This window comes from Lathamus discolor, chromosome 3, assembly GCF_037157495.1.
Source record: "Lathamus discolor isolate bLatDis1 chromosome 3, bLatDis1.hap1, whole genome shotgun sequence".
In the NCBI taxonomy this organism is placed as follows: Eukaryota; Metazoa; Chordata; class Aves; order Psittaciformes; family Psittacidae; genus Lathamus; species Lathamus discolor.
The window spans coordinates 130,082,333-130,105,606 of NC_088886.1; the positions used below are offsets into that span (position 1 = coordinate 130,082,333).

Consider the following 23,274-nt stretch of genomic DNA (forward strand, 5'->3'; position numbering starts at 1 on the left):
CTGCGCATCACCTACCTCATGTAAAGGTCACTTAAGTTTTGCTGCATTACTACATGAAAGCACAGATTTGACATTTGAGCATCCTGAAGTGTTACCACTACAGACCTGTACTTTTCTGTAGAGTGATTTTTCCACCTTGCAGCCACCTCGATTACTTTTAACATAGCTTTTAGAAATCAGCCTCTAGCGAATAGAGGCCTAGAGGAAAGCCACCACTTTATGGATTTGGGGGCAGAACAGGATGTGAGAGGTGTGCAAAGTTCCTTTCATCCTCTGTGGAGGGAACAGTAGCTTCCCAGCTTTTGCTGTTCTCTGCAGGATTACTAAACCTAAGAGCAGTGCAAAAGGATACCGCAGGGTTTGTTTTCTATCACATAGTCAATGTAATTAAATTAATCAACTAGTTAGTTCTCCTTCAAAGACATGGTCGCCACCTCACTACCCTCTTGCACACGGGTATGTCTAACATACAGATGAGACCTAACATCTCACCCATGTACCAAAACTGAAAACGAGTTTTAGACTTCATCAATGACACCTTCTGCTCCACTTGCTGCAAAAACAGGATAGTGAGACAGAAGTGACAAGAAGGTGGCACACACAAACTTGGGTAAAACAGGAAAGGTCCCCAGATTTTCCTGAGGCTGCTGGGGAAAGCTGGTCTGAAGGTTTAGCAGGAAGAGAGCATCAAAACTTATATGTGAACTAACATCTATTCTTTAGGTGCTGGAGGTCTGCAAATTACAGGACGATAGATTTCAGTCAGCTGAAACTCTCTAGGATAAAGGATTAAATCTCTGCATGAAACTCTCACTGTCTAGGGTCTGAGTGTCACACAGCTCACAGATATGGAAACAGTGCTAAGAATCCACGTTTGTTTCCACCAGCCCTTAGCCACTGCCACTGTCTGACCTTGGACAGAGGAAATACAGTCTAACTCTTTTCCCAAGTAAAACAGCATAACGCACACACCAAGCAGTTTAATCTTCACACAGATCAAACAGGTTTCAGCATTTTCAAGAGTCCTTGCTCTCAGAGCCCATGCAGCACACAACTTTAGACTACTCAAAATACTCCATTTTGCAAAAAACAGCAGGAGGTGCTAGTGAAAGGAAAGCAGTAGAAGGAAAGCACTTTATCTGATGCTGTAGTTCATACTACCGGACTGATACGATGGAGATAACTCTTCCTTTTTGCTATTGAGCTACTGTGTGACTCAGCTAGATGACATTTACTTGCATCCTCCATCAATCTGCAGCATATTCTAGAAAATTATTATGTTTGACTTTACAGGTATTTAAAAAGTATAATAGAAGGAAAGTGCTATTCCAAAGCAGGAACAATTAGATTAATGATAAGAATTAAACAAGGCAATTCAATCTCATCATTAAAAAATAGCAAACAAGGTAACAGCAGGGGCTAGCAAATTCCCATTGATTTGGTTAGGAGTACCTTATGATCTACACTACACAGGGCATTAAGTCCTACCTGGAAAAGAACACTCTCCTCCAGCAGAAAGGAAGGCAGTGTTCTGTAGATGAACAAAATTTTTCCATTTTTTTTAATTCTATCATTTATCTCAAAGGGACAACTAGCAACTCAACACAGGTATGTGCATCTCCAGCTTAAGCAAAACTGGGCCCCTGCACAGCTTCTGCACTCTCTCTGTAAATATTTTCCAAGGACCAAATGCAAAGAGAAAAAAAAACAACACATGAAACACACTGAAAATTGAATTAAGAGTACAAGAACTAACAGAACACAGCAGTATTCAACTATTTGCTACTGCTTTTAACTCATTACAATGGCTCCAGTCCTGCGTTACCTTATTCTCTAACCAGATGCTGCCAGAAAAATCGACCCTGTGGTATATAACCTTCCTTTGATCAGTGTCTGAAAAACTGTGGTGGAAGCACATCTTGATCATAACAAATGGGCTTTCAGCCACAGTATGGCTACACTTAAAATAGCCAAGGTATTGTCCTGTACACCACAGCCATAACTACTTACATAAGAGCTCACACTGAGAAAGTACCTCAGTGGAAGTTGATTATGATGTCCTAGGGAGTTTTTCATCCTCATAAACCTTTAAGTCAGTACAAAAGCTTGAAGCCTTTATTTGTGATGGCAGTTCTAAACCAGCCAGCACCCATTAATTTTAGTGAGGGTTTGCCTGTGTGCTGGTATTCTAAACAATATTGAAAGACCTTCACTTTGAGAGAACCAATCTAAGTGTTGAACATTGTACCAATTTAAACTTAGCTTACAAAACAGGGAGGCTTTAAGCACTGATCAGACAAGTTGTAAATACCTGTCAAGCAAAGACTAACAGACTACGTAAGAACAGGGATTTTTCAGTATAAGACTCCTAGTGTATTGCTCCTGAACACATATCTCTGTTACATTCCACTCAAGAGAACTCCTTAAGAAGCAGGAAACACACTCACATTCCTTGCTGAGGTAAAAGCCATATACAGCATCTCATCGATGAGGAAAACATTTCAAAACACAGACCCATTCAGCTCTGCTTTTGAGTAAAGGAATCATAAGTACCTACTTTAGGGACAGCTAAAGAGGTTTTGCCTTTCTAGCCCTACTAGGCCTGCAAAGCCTGCAGCACATTTGCATACCAGGAGAACTTTCTGGTGCTGATCCCATAAACCTCTGCCACCCTGCTGATCAGGAAATATGCCTGATGGACCTTTGCTACTGAGGAGGCTTCAGGAAAGCAGCCTGATTTAGGCTTCAAATGCACAACCTTTCCCACCCATACCAACATTTCCTAGTCTCCATATCTGTGCCTGCCAGCCAAGCAGGCTCAGTTTTGTGTATTCATCCAAAACACCAGCCAACCTCTCCCTGAGATCCGTCAGTCAGAGTAAGTATGGGCAGGATAACCTATGTACTTGAATTGTTTAACTTAATGTGGCTTTTCAGAGAGGCTTTTTAGAGTCCAGGTCAAAATTGGTAAATTACAAGGAGCTTGTTTTGCATCCACAAAAGAAGGATTATCCCCTTTATAGTTTCTGAGAGATCTGGACATTTCAGGATGGAAGAAGACAAGTTGTGCTTAGTGGTTTTAAGCATGCTTTTTTCCCTCCACAGACTTAGTCCATTGGGGTGCACTGGTTGCTTGCAGAGCTTCCAAACATCTAGAAATTCTCACCCTCATTACTGCAAACAGCGGTAGCTTTGTTCCTTAGGAGTCCAACCAGGCTTACTGCTTAATCTCCACCTGAAGGCAGAATAATCCTAGTTTTGGTAGCAAAACTATCCCTGCAGAGGCCAAAGCTTCAGAAAAGAGTTTATGATTTCAGGTGGAGAACCAACAAAGTCTTCTGGACTCCATAATCAATGAAAATGTGCGTTATAATATCATTTAATCTAAAACAGGAGCAAACCAGTCCAGGGCAGATATAGCTATAAGCATAAGTGTTTCTGTAAGTAAGCTTTCTCCCTGAAGCAGCACACTTAAAACTGAAGATACACTAGAAGTCCTTATGCCGGTACTTAATTAGCTAGATTCTCTGCTCGCCAAGGGAATCATAAAATATATCAGTGGAATGAATCTAGACCAAATAGGCAGATAAGTAAGAACAGCAAATTTACAATTGCTTAACATAGGCGCTTAACTTGATATTTTCAATCAGCCTCACTGAATATTAATGGAATGGTGGAAAAGTTAAACATCTGCATATTTATCAGAATTAGCTCTATTTTTAGCAATAAACCAAGTGGATTAGAATAATGATTTTGCACTTATAATCTTTTCAGTACACATTCCTAAATATTCATTTTCTTTTGTTCTCAAGTTGTTGAGCTAGAAGCTCAGCTCTTGTTTTTTCAGTTTCCCAGTTGTCAGAAAAACACATCTTCCACCAGTGGCTATAGACCAGTGTCCCTAACTCCCTGAATCGCAAGAGAGAGAAGCAGGACAGTAAAAATGCTAATTCACTTGCTCAGTGTACAGGGAGTCCTCAAAGCACAGAGGAAAACAGCTCTTGACCTTGTACAGTATCAATCAGAGAAAGGTTTAAAGCAATTTTATTAGCCAGCCAGCTCAGAACTGGAGCATGGTTTCCTTGTGGTGAGAGCAGAAAAGCTATAATCAGCCCTTACTCTGAAATTCAGCTGAGGCACTGATATGTATAGGAGAGACAGCTCAGCTTAGGCCTCTTACACAGGGACTCTAAGCAACCTGATCTAGTTGAAGATGTCTCTGCTCATTGCAGGGAGGTTGATCTAGATGACTTCAGAGGTCCTGTCCAATCTAAACCATCCTATGATTCTGTGATACTATGAGTATACATACAAAGATCTTCTGGGGCAGCAGGGACAAATCCAGCCATGGATTCATAAAGCTCTTCATCGGAGCCAGGATTCAAGGAACACTTCATTAACAGATCAGTGGACAGAAAAGCCATGGACTCATAAACAGACTCATCCTCTTCACCATGCATCAGCTCTTCCTTAATGTGACTCTTTAACATATCTGCAGTTTCCTGGAGAGGAAGGAGGGCAATGAAAGAAAAAAAAAACAAAAAAACAACATTATCAAGTCTCATTTAGATAAAGAATCTGGGAAACTGAAGCAAGCAAAAGATATCACACTCTCCCATCACTGATGGAAAAATGTCTTCTAAAAGCAGCCCATTTACAAAGACTAAGGCTTCTCAAAAGAATTAAATCCCCACTACTGCTGCTGGGCCCAGCCTTCAAGATCCACATTGTAATTAACAGGTAATGAAGGTGATATAAGTTGGTGCTGACACACATCTGAATAGCTATTGCAGCCTCTCACCCCCTCAATTTTGTGTCCTACGTGATACCTGCAAACTCCTAAAACATAGGCAAAGCTCATTCTAAAAATACAAATGCTTGACAAAGGCTATTTAGGGGTAAGCGTAGCTGACCATAAGCTGCCATATGCAGAGCACTTACAAGAAAGCAAAGTTTTAGCTTTGGTGTAGATTTGGTTTCAGTTTCCTAGTAGCAGCAGCAGCATGTAACATCCAGAGTGGGAGTACACAGACCCTTTTCTGTGAGAGTAACAGGAAACCTCACAGCAGGCAGTTGTTCATGTAGTATAGGCAACTTTCAATTCACAGGACAGCAGAACCCTTTCTCACATATTTGCAGCATGGGGTGGAGGAAGAGGAGTGCAGATCTTCACCAAACGATGCAAAGGAGCAAAACATAAATCTTCATTCCAGCCTCCTCCCCGGGTTCCAACTATGTCACAGCCACAGCCGTTTTAACCGGTTGCACTGTTGTAAGAAATTCTTCCATCCACAGCAGTCACCTCATGGCCCCTCAATCTACAGGGCATGTGTGTCAAAACTGCCTACATATGCTTTCTCCCACAGTCAAAATAGGTCAGGCAGGTAGCTCATGGGATACTTTAGGAAGGTGCAGAGGAACTTTTTCCAGGGAGAAAATTAGGTAACTGGGTTTACTGGGACTTTCAGATATTCATGCTAACCGTGTTTCTAGTCACTACCTTGCAGTGGACACAGTGGTGCAGATAATTTGTGTGCTTTGGTAGTAAGCTGCACAGATAATTGAAGAGTCAGTAAGCAGGACCTACTCTTAACACTGGTCTCAATGTGCTGGTGGAAAGGAGGACATGGGAAGAGTACAGTACTGCAATAAGAGGTTTGAAAGACTTCCTAAGCATCTCTCACGTATCCCAGTGCAAAGATTTAATCACACAACTTACAGTCTCTGCAGCCCTCCTGACATCAGAACAGGAAGTGGCCTCTGTAAGAAGCTCTTATGTATAACCTTAAATTCATGCTTATGAAGCAAGCCCCAAGTCCTAAGAGCCACCCATGCCTCCTAAATAGAGCTTAAACACTACCATAATTGGCTGGCAGAACCATGCTAAGGCTGGCAAATCTATCACCCACCATTCAGACAACTGTTAGAGACAATTATGCACAACTTTGCAGCTGAAAGCAAAGGTAAATAAAATCTGCTCAATAATTCACGTGATCTGAGTCAAGGAGCTGCTTATTGTTTTGAAGTATTGAAGGCTGGAAACAAATCAAATGGAAAAGAAAGGATAAACCCTCATGCACACTAAAGGACCCCAGAGAAACAATTGCCTGGTGCAGCTGGAGTCAGGTCCATGTCATAATCTGGAAAAGTTAGAGTGCTGTTTTCTAGGGATGGGGTTAGCTCAAAGAGAACTGAATTGTGAACTGGGCTACCAGAGATAACAAGTAGGGGATGGACAGCTATCCTAACACAGGAAGAAATGGATTTCAAGTGTGGCAGGCATACTACACAAAACAGCTGTGAATGAGCTGAAATTCAGACTGAACTTCAATTAATCGGAGAGCATCTCAGATTCTACCCTCCCAAACATATACTGTACCTATATAACTCCCTAATGTAAGTGGGATGAAGGGTATGTAGTTTTCCCAAGATCAGAGGTTAGAGGAGTATACCAGACACCAACCACATCCTTGCCGAAACTTCATTAGATGAACAGATGATAAAGAAACCCAGCCATGGCAGTCTCTGCTTCCATCTTATTTGTTTCTGTGCAAAACCTCCAAGAACACCCCCACCTCCACAGACACAGACCTCCAGCCTTTCAGTGTGGCTGAATGTCTGTATTCTACACCCTACCACAACACACTGCTCCCTTTATTACCCCTTCACTCCTGCTCCCACAACACCAAATGACAAGCTTGGTGCCACTGCCCACACCTGCTGTGGGACAATGCAGAAGGACTGCTGCTTCCTCTTACCACATATTCATCAATGAATTGGCGAAGATCCTTAAAGCCATGCTTTTCTGCTATGGTGTTTGGATAGTGGCCATATTTGTTGGCTACACTGTAGGCCTGCAGAGCTCCAGGGCAAGTGAGCAGCAAGGCAGTGAGGTTCTTCAGCCCATATCTTGCAGAAAAGTGAAGCAGTGTTGGCAGCTCCTCATCCCTCTGATCTGTGAGAACAAGAACCTGTTAGAATCTAAGTTTTTCTCTAGCAGCGGAGCCAGTAAACTTAAGTCTTATGACCTTTAGTGGGGAACCTGGCACTCTAATAGCTTAGTATGTGTAGGATCCCAGGCTTGCAAGGACCTCTTAGATCATCAAACCAGTAGAATCCAGGTGCTGTAAGGTAATCATATCATGGTGATTTACACACAATCCAAGTGCTGAGTGCCCACTGTGAACCTTCAAACAAAATCATGGGGGTGGGGGAAAAGGACTGGGCTGGAGAGAAATGACATACAAGGCTGGGAGAAGAACAAGGGAGAAAATAAGGGAGGCATTTTTGGGAGCATCATCTTTTGACTTTGGTAGTGTTTGGAGCTGTCCACGGCCTCTGTTGCAGTGCAAGGAAGTGAGAATGATGGCATGTAATAGAGAAAGGGCCACCCAACCCAAACGACAATGCCCCTTCTATAGGCATCATCAGAAATTTAGCTTCCCGGCTGAAATACAAGATATTTGAGACAGCCTGTACAGGTTAGAAAACAAAAGATCTGTAAGAAAACAAAAATCTTTCAACTTACTTGTTGTCATATCTTCTTCCTCCAGCTGGTTGATTCCAAACAGGTGTAAGCCACTGGCAGGAATGTTCTTCTTGAGTGACTCAGTCAATAGTTTGTCCAGTGCTTCTACACTGTATGGCACGATTTTAAAGGCCTAGAGGTAAATGGAAAGTGATTTTTATTTGAGAGTGCCTGGAGATTCAGTTAAGGTGAGATTTATAGGGTGTTTATTTAGCACATACCATAAAACAGTAGGCATAAACACTGAAGGCCAAGCAAAGAACATGAATAGCTTCCTGGTCCAGAAACAAATTATTAGTAATCTGAGCAGATGAGAACCACACTCTCCAGAACAAGGCAATACAATGAGAAAGTCACTCATGCGACTGGAAGCACAGAAAACCGTTACTTCCTAATTCCTTGACAGGTATACTCTCACTTCTGAAACTGTTCCAGTGAAGTGTCACTCCTGCTCTAAGCATGAACTAGTTCATTCTGAATTGCTCTTTGTACACTCTGGGTTTGACTTTTGAACTGGTTCTTAGCCAAAAACTGCATGCCTATTCACCAAGTAGAGGTACAGCCCAGTGCCAACTGCTCCACAACTTGAACTAAAAAGGAAGCGAAAGACAGTCTCTCCTGCCCCAGGTATACTCATGTCTAACAACACTACTCTGTAGGCTTCCACTACATGGCTGATATGCCAGCAGGCAGGAAAAAAAGAAAAAAAAAAGCCAAAAAAAACCCAAAACAACAAAACAAACCCATATCTGGAGAAATTCTTGTGCAGGATTTACTCTTCTAATAGGGTTCAGGTACCCCAACTATGCAAAATGTGATATGAGAACTGAGGAGTGGCTTTAAAGAAGTGCTAATAATAAAATCATTTTACATTACTTCATTCAGCTAGTATGAATCTTTGCTACCTATTCACATCTTTTCCAAGAACCCTTAGGCACAAGTTTCCAAACAATCGATTCCTTTATGATACTTTCTGTTATATCAAGTTCTGTCATCCTGATGATCTTTTCAAGTCATCAAGGTCTGAATGTGAGGATTGACTGCATTTTTTTGCTAGTTGGCTAGCCTGAGTCACCTTAGCAGCTATTTGCTCCAGAGACAGGAAAAGCACCAATGCTTTTCCTAAAAGGGGATGTTAAGGTTATGTGAAAATCCCTAAGTAACCTTGCATTTCTTCTCTTCAGAAGAGCTACTTCATGGAAGTACTTTTCCTCATTTACACTTGTCTAGTCTCTGAGAAAGCTGGTTTCCAAAGCAGCTGTTTGCTAGTCATTACCTGGCACATGAACTGTACTGGGTTGGCTGCATTAGCCAACAGACGGCTGATTTCTTCCATGTCGGTATGATACGTGACACTTGTTTCTCCCACCATCAAGTCCCCTGAATATATCTGCAGAGGCACTGTCCCAGGGGTTAAATCTGAAAAGAAAGAGAAGACATCATCGTTAAGAACAAATGTGAACGAGTCTGCATCAAATACCCAGAGGATAGCAGGAGTTTGGAGATACTGCCAGCTGGATACCAAAACAGTTCTGCTGTACTGCATTCATGAAGAGTCATAGAATCATAGAATAGTTAGGGTTGGAAAGGACCTCAAAAATCATCTAGTTCCAACCCCCCTGCCATAAGCAGGGACACCTCACACTAAACCATCCCACACCAGGCTTCATCCAACCTGGCCTTGAACACTGCCAGGGATGGAGCTTTCACAACCTCCCTGGGCAGCCCATTCCAGTGTCTCACCACCCTAACAGGAAAGAATTTCCTCCTTATCTCCAATCTAAACTTCCCCTGTTTAAGTTTTAACCCGTTACCCCTTGTCCTATCACTACAGTCCCTGACGAACAGACCCTCCCCAGCATCCTTATAGGCCCCCTTCAGATACTGGAAGGCTGCTATGAGGTCTCCATGCAGCCTTCTCTTCTCCAGGCTGAACAGCCCCAAATTCCTCAGCCTGTCTTCATACTGTAGGTGCTCCAGTCCCCTGATCATCCTCGTGACCCTCCTCTGGACTTGTTCCAGCAGTTCCATGTCCTTTTCATGGTGAGGACACCAGAACTGCACACAATACTCCAGGTGAGGTCTCACAAGAGCAGAGTAGAGGGGCAGGATCACCTCCTTCCACCTGCTGGTCATGCTCCTTTTGATGCAGCCCAGGATACGGTTGGCTTTCTGGGCTGCGAGAGCACACTGCCGACTCATGTTCATTTTCTCATCGACCAGCACCCCCAAGTCCTTCTCCGCAGGGCCGCTCTGAATCTCTTCTTTGCCCAATCTGTAGCTGTGCCTGGGATTGCTCCGACCCAGATGTAGGACCTTGCACATGTCATGGTTGAACTTCATAAGGTTGGCATCAGCCCACCTCACAAGCGTGTCAAGAAGAAAAGGAGATGATGTTGGTCTGAACACTAGGTAATAAAGTAGTTTGGAACTACCTTCTTCATAGCTATATCAATGCATTTCACCTGTGACCTGCTAGGTCTTCTGCTAATGATAGTCTAGACCACTAATGTTAACAGTACACGCCTCAAAAAAAACAGCCTCACATCTCTCCATCCCTGGCTTTCTCTGGAGCAGTGCCATAAAATGTGAGAGCTGGTAAAGAAGTGGAGAGGAACCAGAAAAGACACTAGGGGTTTTGCAACTTGTCAGCCTCATTAGTCTCTGAAGGAGATCACCTTAAAAGAATTCAAGTTTTGCATCTTTACTCATTCACAGTATGTATCTCCTACCTGCACCTTGGGAGCTTCTTGATGTTTTGTCTAATGTGCATTCACAGGTCCAAACTTTCTCTTTGAAACACAAGTATTTTGAATCCCACTGAAATTAACCTTTCCCTGGTGGCTATTAATGTCTCGGGAAATGATGAAATAGTTACAGTCATACACAAAAGGAATTAAATTCCTCTTAATGCTAGAAACTGCAGAGCTTACATAGTTGTATGCTCCATCAATGTCATGTTGATAATTCAAAGGTCATGTTGATAATTCAAACTGCAAGATTAATTTCTGGGTCCACGCTTAAATTATAGGTCTTGATTTAAGACAGATTAAGTTGAACATTTTTATGTGGGTGAAATTACCTTCTTTAAATCAGTCCACCTCACTGACTTTACGGGAGTTGCTATAATGGCTGTTAGTCTCTGTTCTCAAAGCTGTCATAATAACTCTCCAAGAGGGCAGACCAAAGTAGATTATATAAAATCATGCTGCAAAACTACTGTCAATCTGTAGGAGTCTGAAATCTTGCCCCTAAAGTTTTGTGAACCAAAAGTTTAGACAGCTTACAGTTTTGTAAATGTAAATATCTAGAAGAACAGAACATACCTATATTAAAAGGCAAACCAGGATAAACAGTTTCAGCTCTGGTCACAGAGACATCACCACACATTAAACACATGCTGCTATACTCATGCAATTATTTACTGGAACTTACGTTCTCTTGGTGCCCTGCCAATGCTAATGTGGTGGTGGTTATAATATGCGATCAAGTTCAAAGCGCTTTACAAGCTGCAATCTGTTCTCAGAACTCCCAGTAAGGTGTTTCCACACTGCAACCCTGCCACTGCTGAGGGAAAAACAGAGTCCCCAGCAAAAATCTATCTCAGTTTCTCATCACAGAAGTATCACAGAGAATGCAAATTCAAGATTTCCTGGCCTCAAGTTTTCTTACATTGCAACCTTTACCCTTATCCCTCCGGCATTTTTCATAACAGGCAGGTTGAGACAGAAAGGAAGCAATGGGTGGAGGGTTGGGGGAAATCTCAGTCCAGCTTACTTGGAGCTTCCACAGAGATTGTGTACTCATTCTCCATCTCAGCCAACACACGCACAGATGATGCATTCTCTGGAGAGAATTCAACTTCAGTTTTCACTTCGCCATCTAGTTTACATTTCATGATAATATAAACTGTTGTCTGCACCTAAGAGAAAAGGCATCACAACACGCAGGTTCACAACATCAGAACACTTACTTTGTTAAGCCCCTTTTCTAGGAATTTTGTTGTCATTGCAACCAATGCATAAATTATCAGCTGTCATTTTCATGGTCCTGAATGCTTTTCAAGAGCATCTTCCATCCATGAATATTGATAGGTGGCTTCTGTTACAGCTTGCACCAGCATAGATAGATGCATTAAGCTAATAAAACTCCAGATTTATCAGCTAGATTCATAAACTGATTAAAGCTAGATTTAAAGAGTTATTTAGTCTCAAGCAGCACACTCTCACTATAAACAGAAACGAATGAAGAAACTTAGACTTTTTCCATCTGAGGAGATGCTATACTAAGAAATGCTGTTTTTCAGACAGAAAGCCACGATCCAAGCTCTTTGGAGTCACTTATAGGACATGCATCAGAATTGTCAGATTGCATCCGGGCTGTGGAGTTAAGCAGCTATGTTAACGAGACTGTCAATAAGTGACATTGCAGCCTACATAGCACTGGGCACAGCATGTTATCCAGCTATTTCTGGGCCTAGGGAACTGAGCTCATGAAACAGACACTGAGGACGGGGGCTGAGAGGAAAGGTGACAGAACAGGAATTAGGGGCTAATTCCCAGGCCTGTAAAGCTTTCCACTACACAGCAGCATGAGCTCCACCAGCTCATGGTAAAGAATGTAGCTCAAAGAGTAGACATACAGTACCCCACACCGTATGCGATCAGGCTGCACCACCAGATGGTCCCCAGTACTCTTGGATGATCCATGCTCGTCACTCATGGCAAATCTGTGGGAGTCAATTAGGTTCTTCTCGTCTTCTGTTTCTGTATCAGTCACAGAGTCACAGCCTGAGTCTAAAATAGAGTACACAAGGTCTTGTTATTACATCAGTCCCCTTTGCTGAAAATGCATATTATACACATGCACCCTGATAAACAGCCAGTGAGATGGTGGGCTGGAACTTGCTTTCCTTCTCAATGTAATGCTCAGGAAAGGGGATCTAGTTGAAGAAAGGGAAACTGCAGAGCTTCTGCTTTTTTTTTTCACCTCTTAAAAAGATGGCTGGGGAACATTCACAAAGACATAAAAGTGCTGTTGTAGCACTAAGCATGCTAACAAAACAAACAGCAGTGCCACTCCTTGCTGAGATGGATAGTCCCTTCTCGTGTTAGATAACAGAATTAGGATGTAGATGTCTAATATAAGAACAATCAGCAACTGGACCCATCTGAATCTAGCTGTGCTCTGAGTACATTGTAGGATGGGCAGCAGCCTTTAGTCTTCCTCTTCTAAAGTAAATGAAGAAAACCAACTTCTCTTGCTTTTCAGTAGTAACTTTAGTTTTTCTGGATCCTGCTTATGTTGCTCACCCCAACTCCCAAGTTCATTATTGTGATGACAAAATACAACGTGAAGCAATAGCCTTAAGGGATCCTGTTCCTCGAGCAGGAACTATAAGCTCCTGTATCTATACAAGACTGAAATTGAAATGTACCAGAGCCTTTGCACTGAAGAATAACAGTACCCAAACAGATCCAAAAGTAGAAGTAAACACATGTAACTCTACCATCTGTGTGTACAAAACAGTGTTCTCATTCCTGTTTCCCACTACCAGCATGGATATTGATGAAAGAGAAAAAACCTGAACTGATATCACTGGCTGCAAGAAAAAAAAACTAGCAAGAATTAAAATAGACTACAGGGCGTCTACCCCTGCCAGGAAATATTTTTCCCAACTAGAGACAGGAAACACCAGATGATTCTGTATCTACTTAGCAGAGTACTTTCGTTTCTACCTCTTGATTCACGAGTCACGCCTTTTTTCACCTGTCTCCCAAAACATAGTGTGAAAGTCACTGCCTCCCCCTTGTCAGAAGACTAGCATGAACTCTTAAAATTCAATCTGCCATGGCCAAAATTTTTGAAACCTTGGAAAACTGTAAAGTAGTCAATGATTTAAGACAACATTTTGAAAGTTATTTGTTGTTATTATTACTTACTGTAAAACACATCTGTAAAGAGCAGCATAAACTATTTACTAGATAACATCTCAAATTTGGACTGGCAGAGTTCTTAAATTAGTAAGAAATGCTCTATTTAAAACACTCAGTCCTGATGAGAAAGACCTGAGAGACCAACTGCACTGTCTAACCTATGGTAACCATACAATGAAGCTGCCAACACCCCAGGTTTTACTCAGAACCCCCCAATCTCTGTGTACATCAAGTTTCCACAGAACAAGAAAGTCAAAGTTATTAAAACAGACTTTTACAGGAGTTCATGCTAGTTGCAAACAGTGAAGCTAGAAGTCAGTCAGGAATTTAAATCATTATTATTATCATTATCATCACCACCAAAAACTGAAGATATTTGAAATTGTTCCTGCAACCCAAGTATGGTATTTATTGGCCACTTTCTCATCTCTACCTTCCAGTGTTTACAGGAGTGACATGGACTTGCCCTGGGCATTGTAAACAACTTTTGGTGACTCAGCTTTCTCTGAACCCTTTTCATTTCAAAGATGAAAAAAAAAAAAAATTAAGATCTTTAAAAACTTAAGATATTTGAAATTAAAAAATACTTCTAAAATATATATTTTATATACATTTAAATGGGATTTTATGAGTTATATTATTGCAACTCTGCTTTCAGGAGACAGGTTTTAAACCACAACATTTTAGCAAATCATTCAGCTGAAATTTTTGTCAAGAATAGTGGTACACATTTGCTTAACTTTATGTATGTGAGTCATCCCACATGGCAAGTAAGCCTACTCACATGAGTACAAGTACATTGCTGCTTTAATATTTGCTGTAGAAAGAGTAGAGCCAAAAATCTGCAGCTTTAAAGTTCAAGGTATCACCACCAACACTGACATTTCTTAAACAAACCAAGAACAGCACATGTAATTTAGCAAATAGATTTTAATACTGCACCAACACAAATATGCAGATTTGACTAAGAAACTACTTTGACACAAGGCTGTGTACTGAAGGTGGTCTTTTGGATTTTCAGACAGTGGTAGTATTACAGAAAATGGACTGAAGCTTTAAATTCCTTAACACAATATGTTTAATTGATACTGTCCAAAGTAATCAGCTGCAAGAGCCAGACCCCAGTTTTGGGAACTCTTCTCTTACAGAAAGGTGAACTACTCCCACCTGGGAGTGTCAGACTGCCCAGGAGAAAAAAAAAGCACTGGTCCCATATTCTTCCCTTATACAATGGCTATCACATCAGGCATCTGGCATGTGCAGAGCAAGACACCATGTGTTTTGGGAAGAAGAAGAGGCAACTCTTACTAGAACAGTGACTCTGTAATCTCTGTTGGTTATTACCAGTATGACTAAATCAGAAAGACTAAGCTCACCACAGATAAGAGAGAGCAAATGATGACCAAATTACAACAAAGCATTAAAGTTCCTGTGACATATGCACAAGCTGACGCTTGCCAGCATGCTGATACTACGGGCATCATACCCACCCCCATATGGCACCATTAGTGTGGTAATTTGTATCTTATTTGCCTAACATACAGTCCATTTCAGAGTAAAATGAAACCTAAAGCTATGGATCTCAGCTACAACATCTACAGTAAGCAAGAATAAGAGGGTTGCAAGGAGAGACAAACCCCCTGGTCTCTCTGCTTTGCTGATGTTGTTTGATACTAGAAAAAAAATAGCAGATTAAGAATAATCTGATCTTTTAAGAAGTTCTGGTATTGCCTGATCCTGTCTCACACTTCTACATTCTTGCAACAGAGTTGACTGCCCGGAGGTCATATGTAAGCACAGATCTGTTAGGTAATATGGGAAGAAGCAAGCAATGTTAATCAGTAATTGGATTAACAGCTGAGGGAACAAGCAGTCACAGTTTCGGGTATTATTCATCTGGTTTCTCATTCAGAAAATTCTGAAGTTGCAACCTCCCACATAAGCAGTGAAATGAAGCTACGGTCATCTCGCAAGTTCCAGTCACGTGCTACTGACCCGTGAACATGCAAGCACTGCAAGAGGAAGCCATTCCATTACATTAATAATACCCATGCTCTAAAGGGACAGGTTCCTAGATCGGGCTTCCCACTCACAAAGATGCTTGAGTAATAACAACCCATTTGCACATATAGATTCAGCAATTATATCTTTGCAATGATACCCAGGCTACAAAGGCTATCACTTGAGGACATCAACAGACTCATTAGAAAGTTAAATGTGTACCTGAATTAAGCTTCTCCATGAGCAGCTGCTGTAGGTCAACAGCTTGTGGTTATAAACAGCTCTGCCTTGCCTGGAGGGCCTTTCTGTTCCCCTTTAAATGAAGACTACCTCTGGCCACGTTTCACAGCCTGTGAAATACTTGTGAGCACAGCAGCAAGGGAAGGAGATGTGGTCCAAGAAACCCAACCACATTTCCCCTTGAAGAACATGCCCCACTCCAGGAAGCATCAGTAGCTGAGCTACAGAGAGCAGCCCCCCACTGGCCCCTTTTTGCCAGCCCTGCTAGGCTCCCCAAACAGCTGTGCTGCAGAAACTCATGCCTGGGAAAATCCCAGGGAAGACATAGGCATGGCCACATGCTTCACGAGCCATTTAGCAGCTTAAGGAACTAAATGAAGCAGCCAGTTATTTTGCCTGTTGCCTGTACGGTGCACACAGCTAGCTCTGTCATCCATTTCCTCCTGGCTAAGCTGGCAGGCTATCAGCATGGAGCCAACAGCTGTGGTTTCTCAGAAGTCAGCCCTTACACCACAGGACACGTGAATGCTCAGAACGAGTCAGCAGCCAGTCCAGGCCATTCTGTCATCCAGATACTGGTGCAAATGGCACAACTGGGCAGCAGTTTACCCCTATGGGTTCTGCATGTGCAGACCACCCCCTTGCAGACATCTGTGAACACTTCCCACCCACCCAAAGACCAGCTCACCAGCCAAGACAACTAGCTTTCTCCAGGCCTCAGCCTTTCACATCAGTACACCCAGAGCAAGAGGGAAGGCCTTCAAAGAGAGCTCTTGCTATCACCGAAGCTTGCAACTGGCCAGCCTTCTTCTCTGAGGGCGAACAAGGACATTAAGTCTCCCAGAGCAACTCCAGCTGCATTTGCAAGAAGCAGGCAATGTTCTGACAAAGTAGTCATGGAAAGCAAGGAAAGTTATCTTTCATCATGCTAACCTCAGGACCCCTGCTCTGCCACAGAGATACACACTTAGTGAAACATCTTGTGATAACCCCTCATAACTGGGATATATTTTAGCAACATTTTCCCTGTCAACAGAGTGGACAGCAGAATGCAGAAAAGTAGAAAATACAGAGGAAAATGTAAGACTCTGAAACTGTCCATACAGAACAAATAAAGTATGGGATATCTCCCCCTTCTCTCCAAACCTCTCACCCCCCAAGCAGCTCATCTACAAGTATAGCACCTAAAAATGGATTTTCAGTTCTATAAAGAAAGTGGTCATGTTTCATTTCTTCTGTAAAGTTGGAAGTTACAATAAACGAGTTCTCATATTTCACCAAAGATATGAGCTGTATTTTACTATGCCAAGTTTTACTTGAGCCAGCGTGTGCACACACACTTGGGCATTGCTTAGGGAAGCTGTGTCCTTATGAAGGACACAACTGGGCTATTAAGAGACCTGTTGACAGGACCAGTGTTTCAGTAAATTGTGAGAAGCCAGAAGGTATTTACTTAATAACCTACTAAACTAACATATATCCTTAATACTAAAAAACCTATGGATTACTCCACAGTTTTACTCTATAAAGCACATCTTATCCAAACTTCAAAGAACAGGTTTTCTTTGTTGCATTTTAGAACTACGGACATACAGAAAGGAGAAAAATGTCTTTACAGCAGAGTGCAAGAGGCTTTAATGATCTTCATGAAAATTTAACCCAAGTGAACCAATCTATTCACTTTCCTTGGTTCGGTGTTCCCAAGTGCTGCTTCCAAGTAATTTTTTTAATTTCATCTTTGAAACAAAAAGGGTTTGGAGAAAGCTGGGTCACCAAAAGTTGTTTACAATGCCCAGGGCAACTCCGTGTCACTCCTTTAAATACTGGAAGGTAGAGATGAGAAAGTGGCCAATAAATACCATACTTGGGTTGCAGGAACAGGAAACTGAGCACGTAGTTCTGGCAACAGTGAGGCAAAGAAAGTCTAGTCTGAAAAGCCACAAGAGTGGAAAGGACACAGAAAATAAAGTAAGAAAAAAACTATGAAAAACATACCAGGCACTAGAAGAGAGTGGCAAAATAAAACCCTCATGCAGGTGGGGAACTTGCAGAGAACAGGAAGCTAACCCACAGATCAGAGGTACCTTCTGTGGGAGTATTCCAATTCAGGAACAAATGTCACCAGTAACTTCCAGTTGGTTACTTGGGCTGAGCTCAGTTTTTAATTACTCCTGGCACTCATTATTAATTTCAGATGAAAAATGGGAGTGAGGAGGCAAAGCAGCTGCAAAGCAACTCTGATTGATGCATACAACCATCACACTTAATATGCAATTTCCTGATGTGCAGAAGCACCAGTAGGAATCCCACATGGGAAGTCCTTCCTGTATTAGTGATGTATGGAAACTGGAACTGATTAACACCCCTTTGGAATTCTTGTCATGGATATAATGCCACATAGGTAACAGCTGGAAAACTGCCTACTACATATTATCTGCACCAGCAACACTCCTCACCCTCCTCTGACTTGACTGCAGATGATTACTGGATGGGCTCTTACAGTTCAGTTTGGAATCACTGCAGCCTGCTCTTCCCCAAAGCTTAGGAAGGTACATTCAGTCTGTAATGCTGCAGGCTGCATGGAGGCACTACCCACAAAGATCTAAGCAAAAGGAAGCTCCACAGAAGCTCAGAGATTTCCCCAGGATGACAACACTCAGTAATCCTATCACAGATTAAAGAGGAAATTGCAATTTGTGGCCTCCTGCAAAACTCTTTTAAGCTTACAGCTCTTGTTCATTCACTAGCAGCCCTGAACTGAGAGCAGGACCTGCAATGTAAAGAACTGGATGTGCTTGAGATAACAGTGAGTCTTACAGCTGCAACGTACAAGCCCTTGGGGAAACCACACAGCCTGAATCCAGCACAGGTTTTCCTCCAACCCCAGTAACAGGCAGTCTTTTTACAAATACAGACCCCTCAAAATATTGTTCTGAGTTATACCAAATTCTGCTCATAGAAATCTTATCATGACCTTGCACAGTCCTGGAAAAGAAATGTCTTCTTCCATTAGCTAATAATGTGAGTACCAACACAGCCCCTACAGTACTGTTACTTGTCCAGAAAATACTTTTCAGCTCAAAATTACTTGTCCAGAAAAGACGTTTTAGCTCAAATACACACCTGACTTCAGAGAGTTATCCTGGCTTAGTGAGGCTGTTGAGCTAAAAATAAAATAAATAAACCCAATAAAATCTGTGCATTCATCTGACGGCAGATGTTCACACCATAAAGAGCAATAGCAGTTTAAAATATAACTATGCCCATCACATCACTTTTTCCTCTTCCTGTTTCCCCTTGTCTTTAATTTCACCAGAGGCCCACGCAGCAGAACTAGGGGAAAAGAGCACGTATTTAGCTGCATCAGCAAGACACAGGACCAGGATCTCTGCTTCAGCAGCTGGCAACAGGGGGGTAAGCTAAGCTGCCAGTCCCTGAACTTCAGGATGAGAAGAAATATTCATACATTTCACTCATACCTACTGCAAAGACAGTAGCTTCCAGCTCAAGGATGAAATCTCTTACAACACAGAGATAACACAGTTTATCTGACCATGTCTAGAGCATGCTACAAATGCAAAGTCCATTTAGCTTGTTCTTTCACTAAGGTTCAAGCAAACACATACAACACTATGCCTGCCTCAGGCTAAAAGCATGTCTGTCTACTACAGTTCAGAAACTGCAAGCCAACTCATCATCCTAATGCTTTTATTAGCCTGAGGGTCTCACAGGCCTACTGATTGATTTGTGACAGGATTAAGTGTATAAATCTGAAGAACTAGCTTGGGTGCATGGGACCAGGACAGAGACAGGAAAGAACTTCTGAGGAAGATGCAGGGTTCTGGCCACCCAGACAACAGACACTGCATACATAACCACACTCTCAAGAAAGAGGAAAGAATAACTCAACACATACTGAAAAAGCGTATGCACGGCTATTGATGTTTGAGACTGCCAAGACCCACATTACACCTGGCACTGATTCAAGTCTTCCTGAGCAACCACATGCAAGTAACGTGAACAACCAACTTGCTGATTAATTATTCCTTGCAGTATCTCTTTGATCCAATTTAGGCACAATGTGGAACACTTGCATGACAGAAAAGACTGTCCACACAGAAACCCCTAAAGCTGAAAATCCACCTAAGAGAGCTGGTGAGCTGCTTCAGAAAGATCCATCAGCAGATCACCGTTTGGCAGGAGGTGTGGCTCTACAATTGGCTTCAGAACATCTAAGCCTACATCACTATTGAAAGGGCAGTTCTGCCCTCCCTGACCTTCAGAGAGTCTGCCTTGCAGATATTCCACACACATGAAAGGTGGACACTTTTGCAGCAGTCCCTGCTAAAGTCAGCCTGTGCCCTGATGAAACCTCTCCCAGAAAATTAAAGATCCACTGTTATTCTCAAGTCACTTTTGATAAACACATCAACAGTTTTCTGTGGTAACAATGAAAAGCCATGAAAAGCCTACAAAATGCAATCCTCGAAGGAGAACAACTGTCCAAGTGCACCACAAAGGTCTTTGAAACAACCTGAAGTCTGCCGCACACATCTCTTCAGACCTGGTCTGTAAAGCATCTTCGGTTTGACCACCTAATTCTGCAAAAAAACTACTGCAGCTGTTTCAGACCTGGAAGAAGCCCTCAGAGATGGTCACTGGGCAGTTCTTTTAAGTGGATGTTTTAAAGCTTTGCAGTTCATATCGGAAGATACTTAGAAGAAGGCTTAGTCACTACCTTACAGCAACATGTAGGGAGATTATTATGAGATACAGAGAAATAAGATTAGGATTTCCAATATGCATGAAGTCTATTATAGCCCTGACCACACTAGTTTCTATACTTTACTAGTTCCAGGCTATCATTTCATTGCCTCTGTCTAAAAACCTAGTATGCACCCATGCTAGAACTGCTTGAATCTCATACTGTCATGAAAAGCTGTGAAGCACTGCTTTTAATGTGCTTAAACTGGGATTTCATGATGCACCTTCTGTTGGAAAACAGGTCATCCATCCTGCAACTGGGAAAGGTCCTACACCTGGGTTGGAACAATCCCAGGCACAGCTACAGGTTGGGCAGAGAAGAGATTCAGAGCAGCCCTGCAGAGAAGGACTTGGGGGTGTTGGCTGATAAGAAAACGAGCACGAGCCAGCTTCAGTGTGTGCTCACAGCTCAGAAAGCCAAACGTATCCTGGGCTGCATCAAAAGGAGTGTAACCAGCAGGTCGAAGGAGGTGATCCTGCCCCTCTACTCTGCTCTTGTGAGACCTCACCTGGAGTATTATGTTGAGGACACCAGAATTGCACGCAAAAAGGACATGGAACTGTTGGAACAAGTCCAGAGGAGGGCCACGAGGAGGATCAGGGGACTGGAGCACCTCCCGTATGAAGACAGGCTGAGAAAGTTGGGGCTGCTCAGCCTGAGGAGAAGGCTGCATGGAGACCTCATAGCAGCCTTCCAGTACCTGAAGGGGGCCTGTAAGGATGCTGGAGAGGGCCTCTTCATTAGGGACTGTAGTGACAGGACAAGGGGTAATGGATTAAAACTTAACAGGGGAAGTTTAGATTGGATATAAGGAAGAAGTTATTTACTGTAAGGGTGGTGAGGCACTGGAATGGGTTGCCCAGGGAGGTTGTGAATGCTCCATCCCTGGCGGTGTTCAAGGTCAGGTTGGACAGAGCCTTGGGTGGCATGGTTTAGTGTGAGGTGTCCCTGCCCATGGGAGGGGGGTTGGAACTAGGTGATCTTAAGGTCCTTTCCAAACCTAACTATTCTATGATTCTATGATTCTATTTCAACTGCTCAGTCCCGTCTGCTACAGATGGATAAGGTCATTCATGCATTTCTGTCAGTATCACTTGGGGACTTAGTTAAGGTTTCTCTGATTGTTTTAACCAGCTTTCTGAAGTCTCTGTGCTCCCAGCACCAGTCATTTATAACCATACTAGCATTTGCAAGGAAGGACATGCCACGACTATGCTCTCTCAACCTTGACTCCTGTGCAAGAGCATCACAGTTTCCTCTCCTTGATAGGCAGTGAGACACAGCCAGGCTGCAGAGCTCCCATATAATGAGGTGGACTCTCATTGCACCCAGAGGGCTGACTAATACCTCACCTGTTCCACTTCAAAAAGCAGGGTCAAAGAAGCATATATTTTATTTCAACACAATATAACAGAGAAAAGTACAGCTTTAAGAATTCACTTAATTTTGCCCCTTCAAAGAGGGAAAAAAAAAGGAGCAAGGGAGGGAGAGAAGACTGCAGTACAGCAAATGATCATGCTGCATTATGTCTTCAAGATCATTCTAATAAGCTGGCAGAAATAAACGCTGGATGTTATTCGCCAAGATAGGACTACTCAGAACATATTCATCCACAGAGCATCAAGAGCCAGAAGGAAACAATAAATGGTCCCCAGTTTCACATTTCTCTGTCCCTTTAGCTTTGCACACCAATTCTTGTGTCTTCCAACCTCCAGCTTTCCTCTTGCTGTACTTCTGATCCAAACAGACTCTGAAGATGAAGCAGAGATCACGAACTTGGATGTCACAGGCTTCCACATGCAATTTTCAATTTCCAGAACCAGCTAAGAGCCAAAATGAACCTTGCAGAAAATGGCATGCACACGACTAAAAACTCTTCAGGAGCATTGTAAGGACATAGGAGCACAAAATAAGGGCTTGAAGACAACAGCTTGTGAGGAAAATGCAATGCTAGGATCTCCTCTAGGACGTCATAGAGACAAGTAAAGAGATACCAGCAGGGCCAGAGGAGCATTGCAGGAAGTTAGAGCTGCATGAACTTGGTGTGCTGATAAGCTGGAGTCCCAGGGATGCACTATTAGCTCTCTAACAATAGAATAGATTCCAGAGCATCATTTGCTGTAAGGCCAAATATTAAGGAGCTAGCTTCATGCAGGCACTGATCTGTCATAGCTTCATGATCCTTCTCTAAAATGATGACCAGGGATTTTAAATTAACTTGCAGAACTCTTTTTGGCTGCTTTATTTCCAGGTTGTATCCTTTAAGGGGGTGGCACAACTTTCCCATAAAGTACTTGGCCATGTCACGCCTCTTCCTAGCAGGATTACTTTCTGTATTCAGTGTTTCTCAATGGCCATGCTTTATGAAATTTAACAAGCAGCACAGGGAAGAGCTGCTACAACACTGAGACCCTGTTCTGCCTCCACATGCAACAGCAAACTCCACAGGCACTGGAAATCACATTACAGTACCCCATCTTGTAGGAACATGTTCCCATAAGGAACAGAATAGAGCTGTGGAGAAAATGATTGCAGTTCCCAGTTTATAGTATCTCAACTACTGCCTCACCTGCAAGTCTCAGTGTTAGGCTGAAAGAGCAGTCCTGACTAAAGTGCTACCTGTCAGAAACAGACACAGCATAATAAACACAGTAACTGCTACTGTCAGAGGAATAATTACCAATGTCACCATAGAGTACAAAGCACCCACACCTCAATGAATTGTTGTAATGAGATAAGATCACCCCTGTCCTATGCCAAGGTGTGCAGCTCTCAATACTTCTAAAGGCAGCTTTTTACTAGAA

At 42.5% G+C, this 23,274-nt stretch overlaps 1 protein-coding gene across 4 annotated transcripts in view; it reads right to left on the reverse strand.

Annotated features, from left to right (window-relative positions):
- Positions 1 to 23,274, reverse strand: part of PIK3AP1 (phosphoinositide-3-kinase adaptor protein 1) — a 48,743-nt gene that overhangs the window by 10,779 nt on the left and 14,690 nt on the right. For 3 of the 4 annotated variants that reach the window (XM_065671758.1, XM_065671756.1, XM_065671757.1), the window contains 6 exons: positions 12,176 to 12,324; positions 11,306 to 11,450; positions 8,805 to 8,947; positions 7,529 to 7,661; positions 6,759 to 6,955; positions 4,313 to 4,502 (listed from right to left, as the gene is read on the reverse strand). In XM_065671758.1, coding sequence (XP_065527830.1) covers positions 4,313 to 4,502; positions 6,759 to 6,955; positions 7,529 to 7,661; positions 8,805 to 8,947; positions 11,306 to 11,450; positions 12,176 to 12,324 — 957 coding nt within the window. Of the gene's footprint in view, positions 1 to 4,312; positions 4,503 to 6,758; positions 6,956 to 7,528; positions 7,662 to 8,804; positions 8,948 to 11,305; positions 11,451 to 12,175; positions 12,325 to 15,687; positions 15,789 to 23,274 lie in introns of those variants that run through there. The other variant, XM_065671760.1, reaches the window with a different exon arrangement.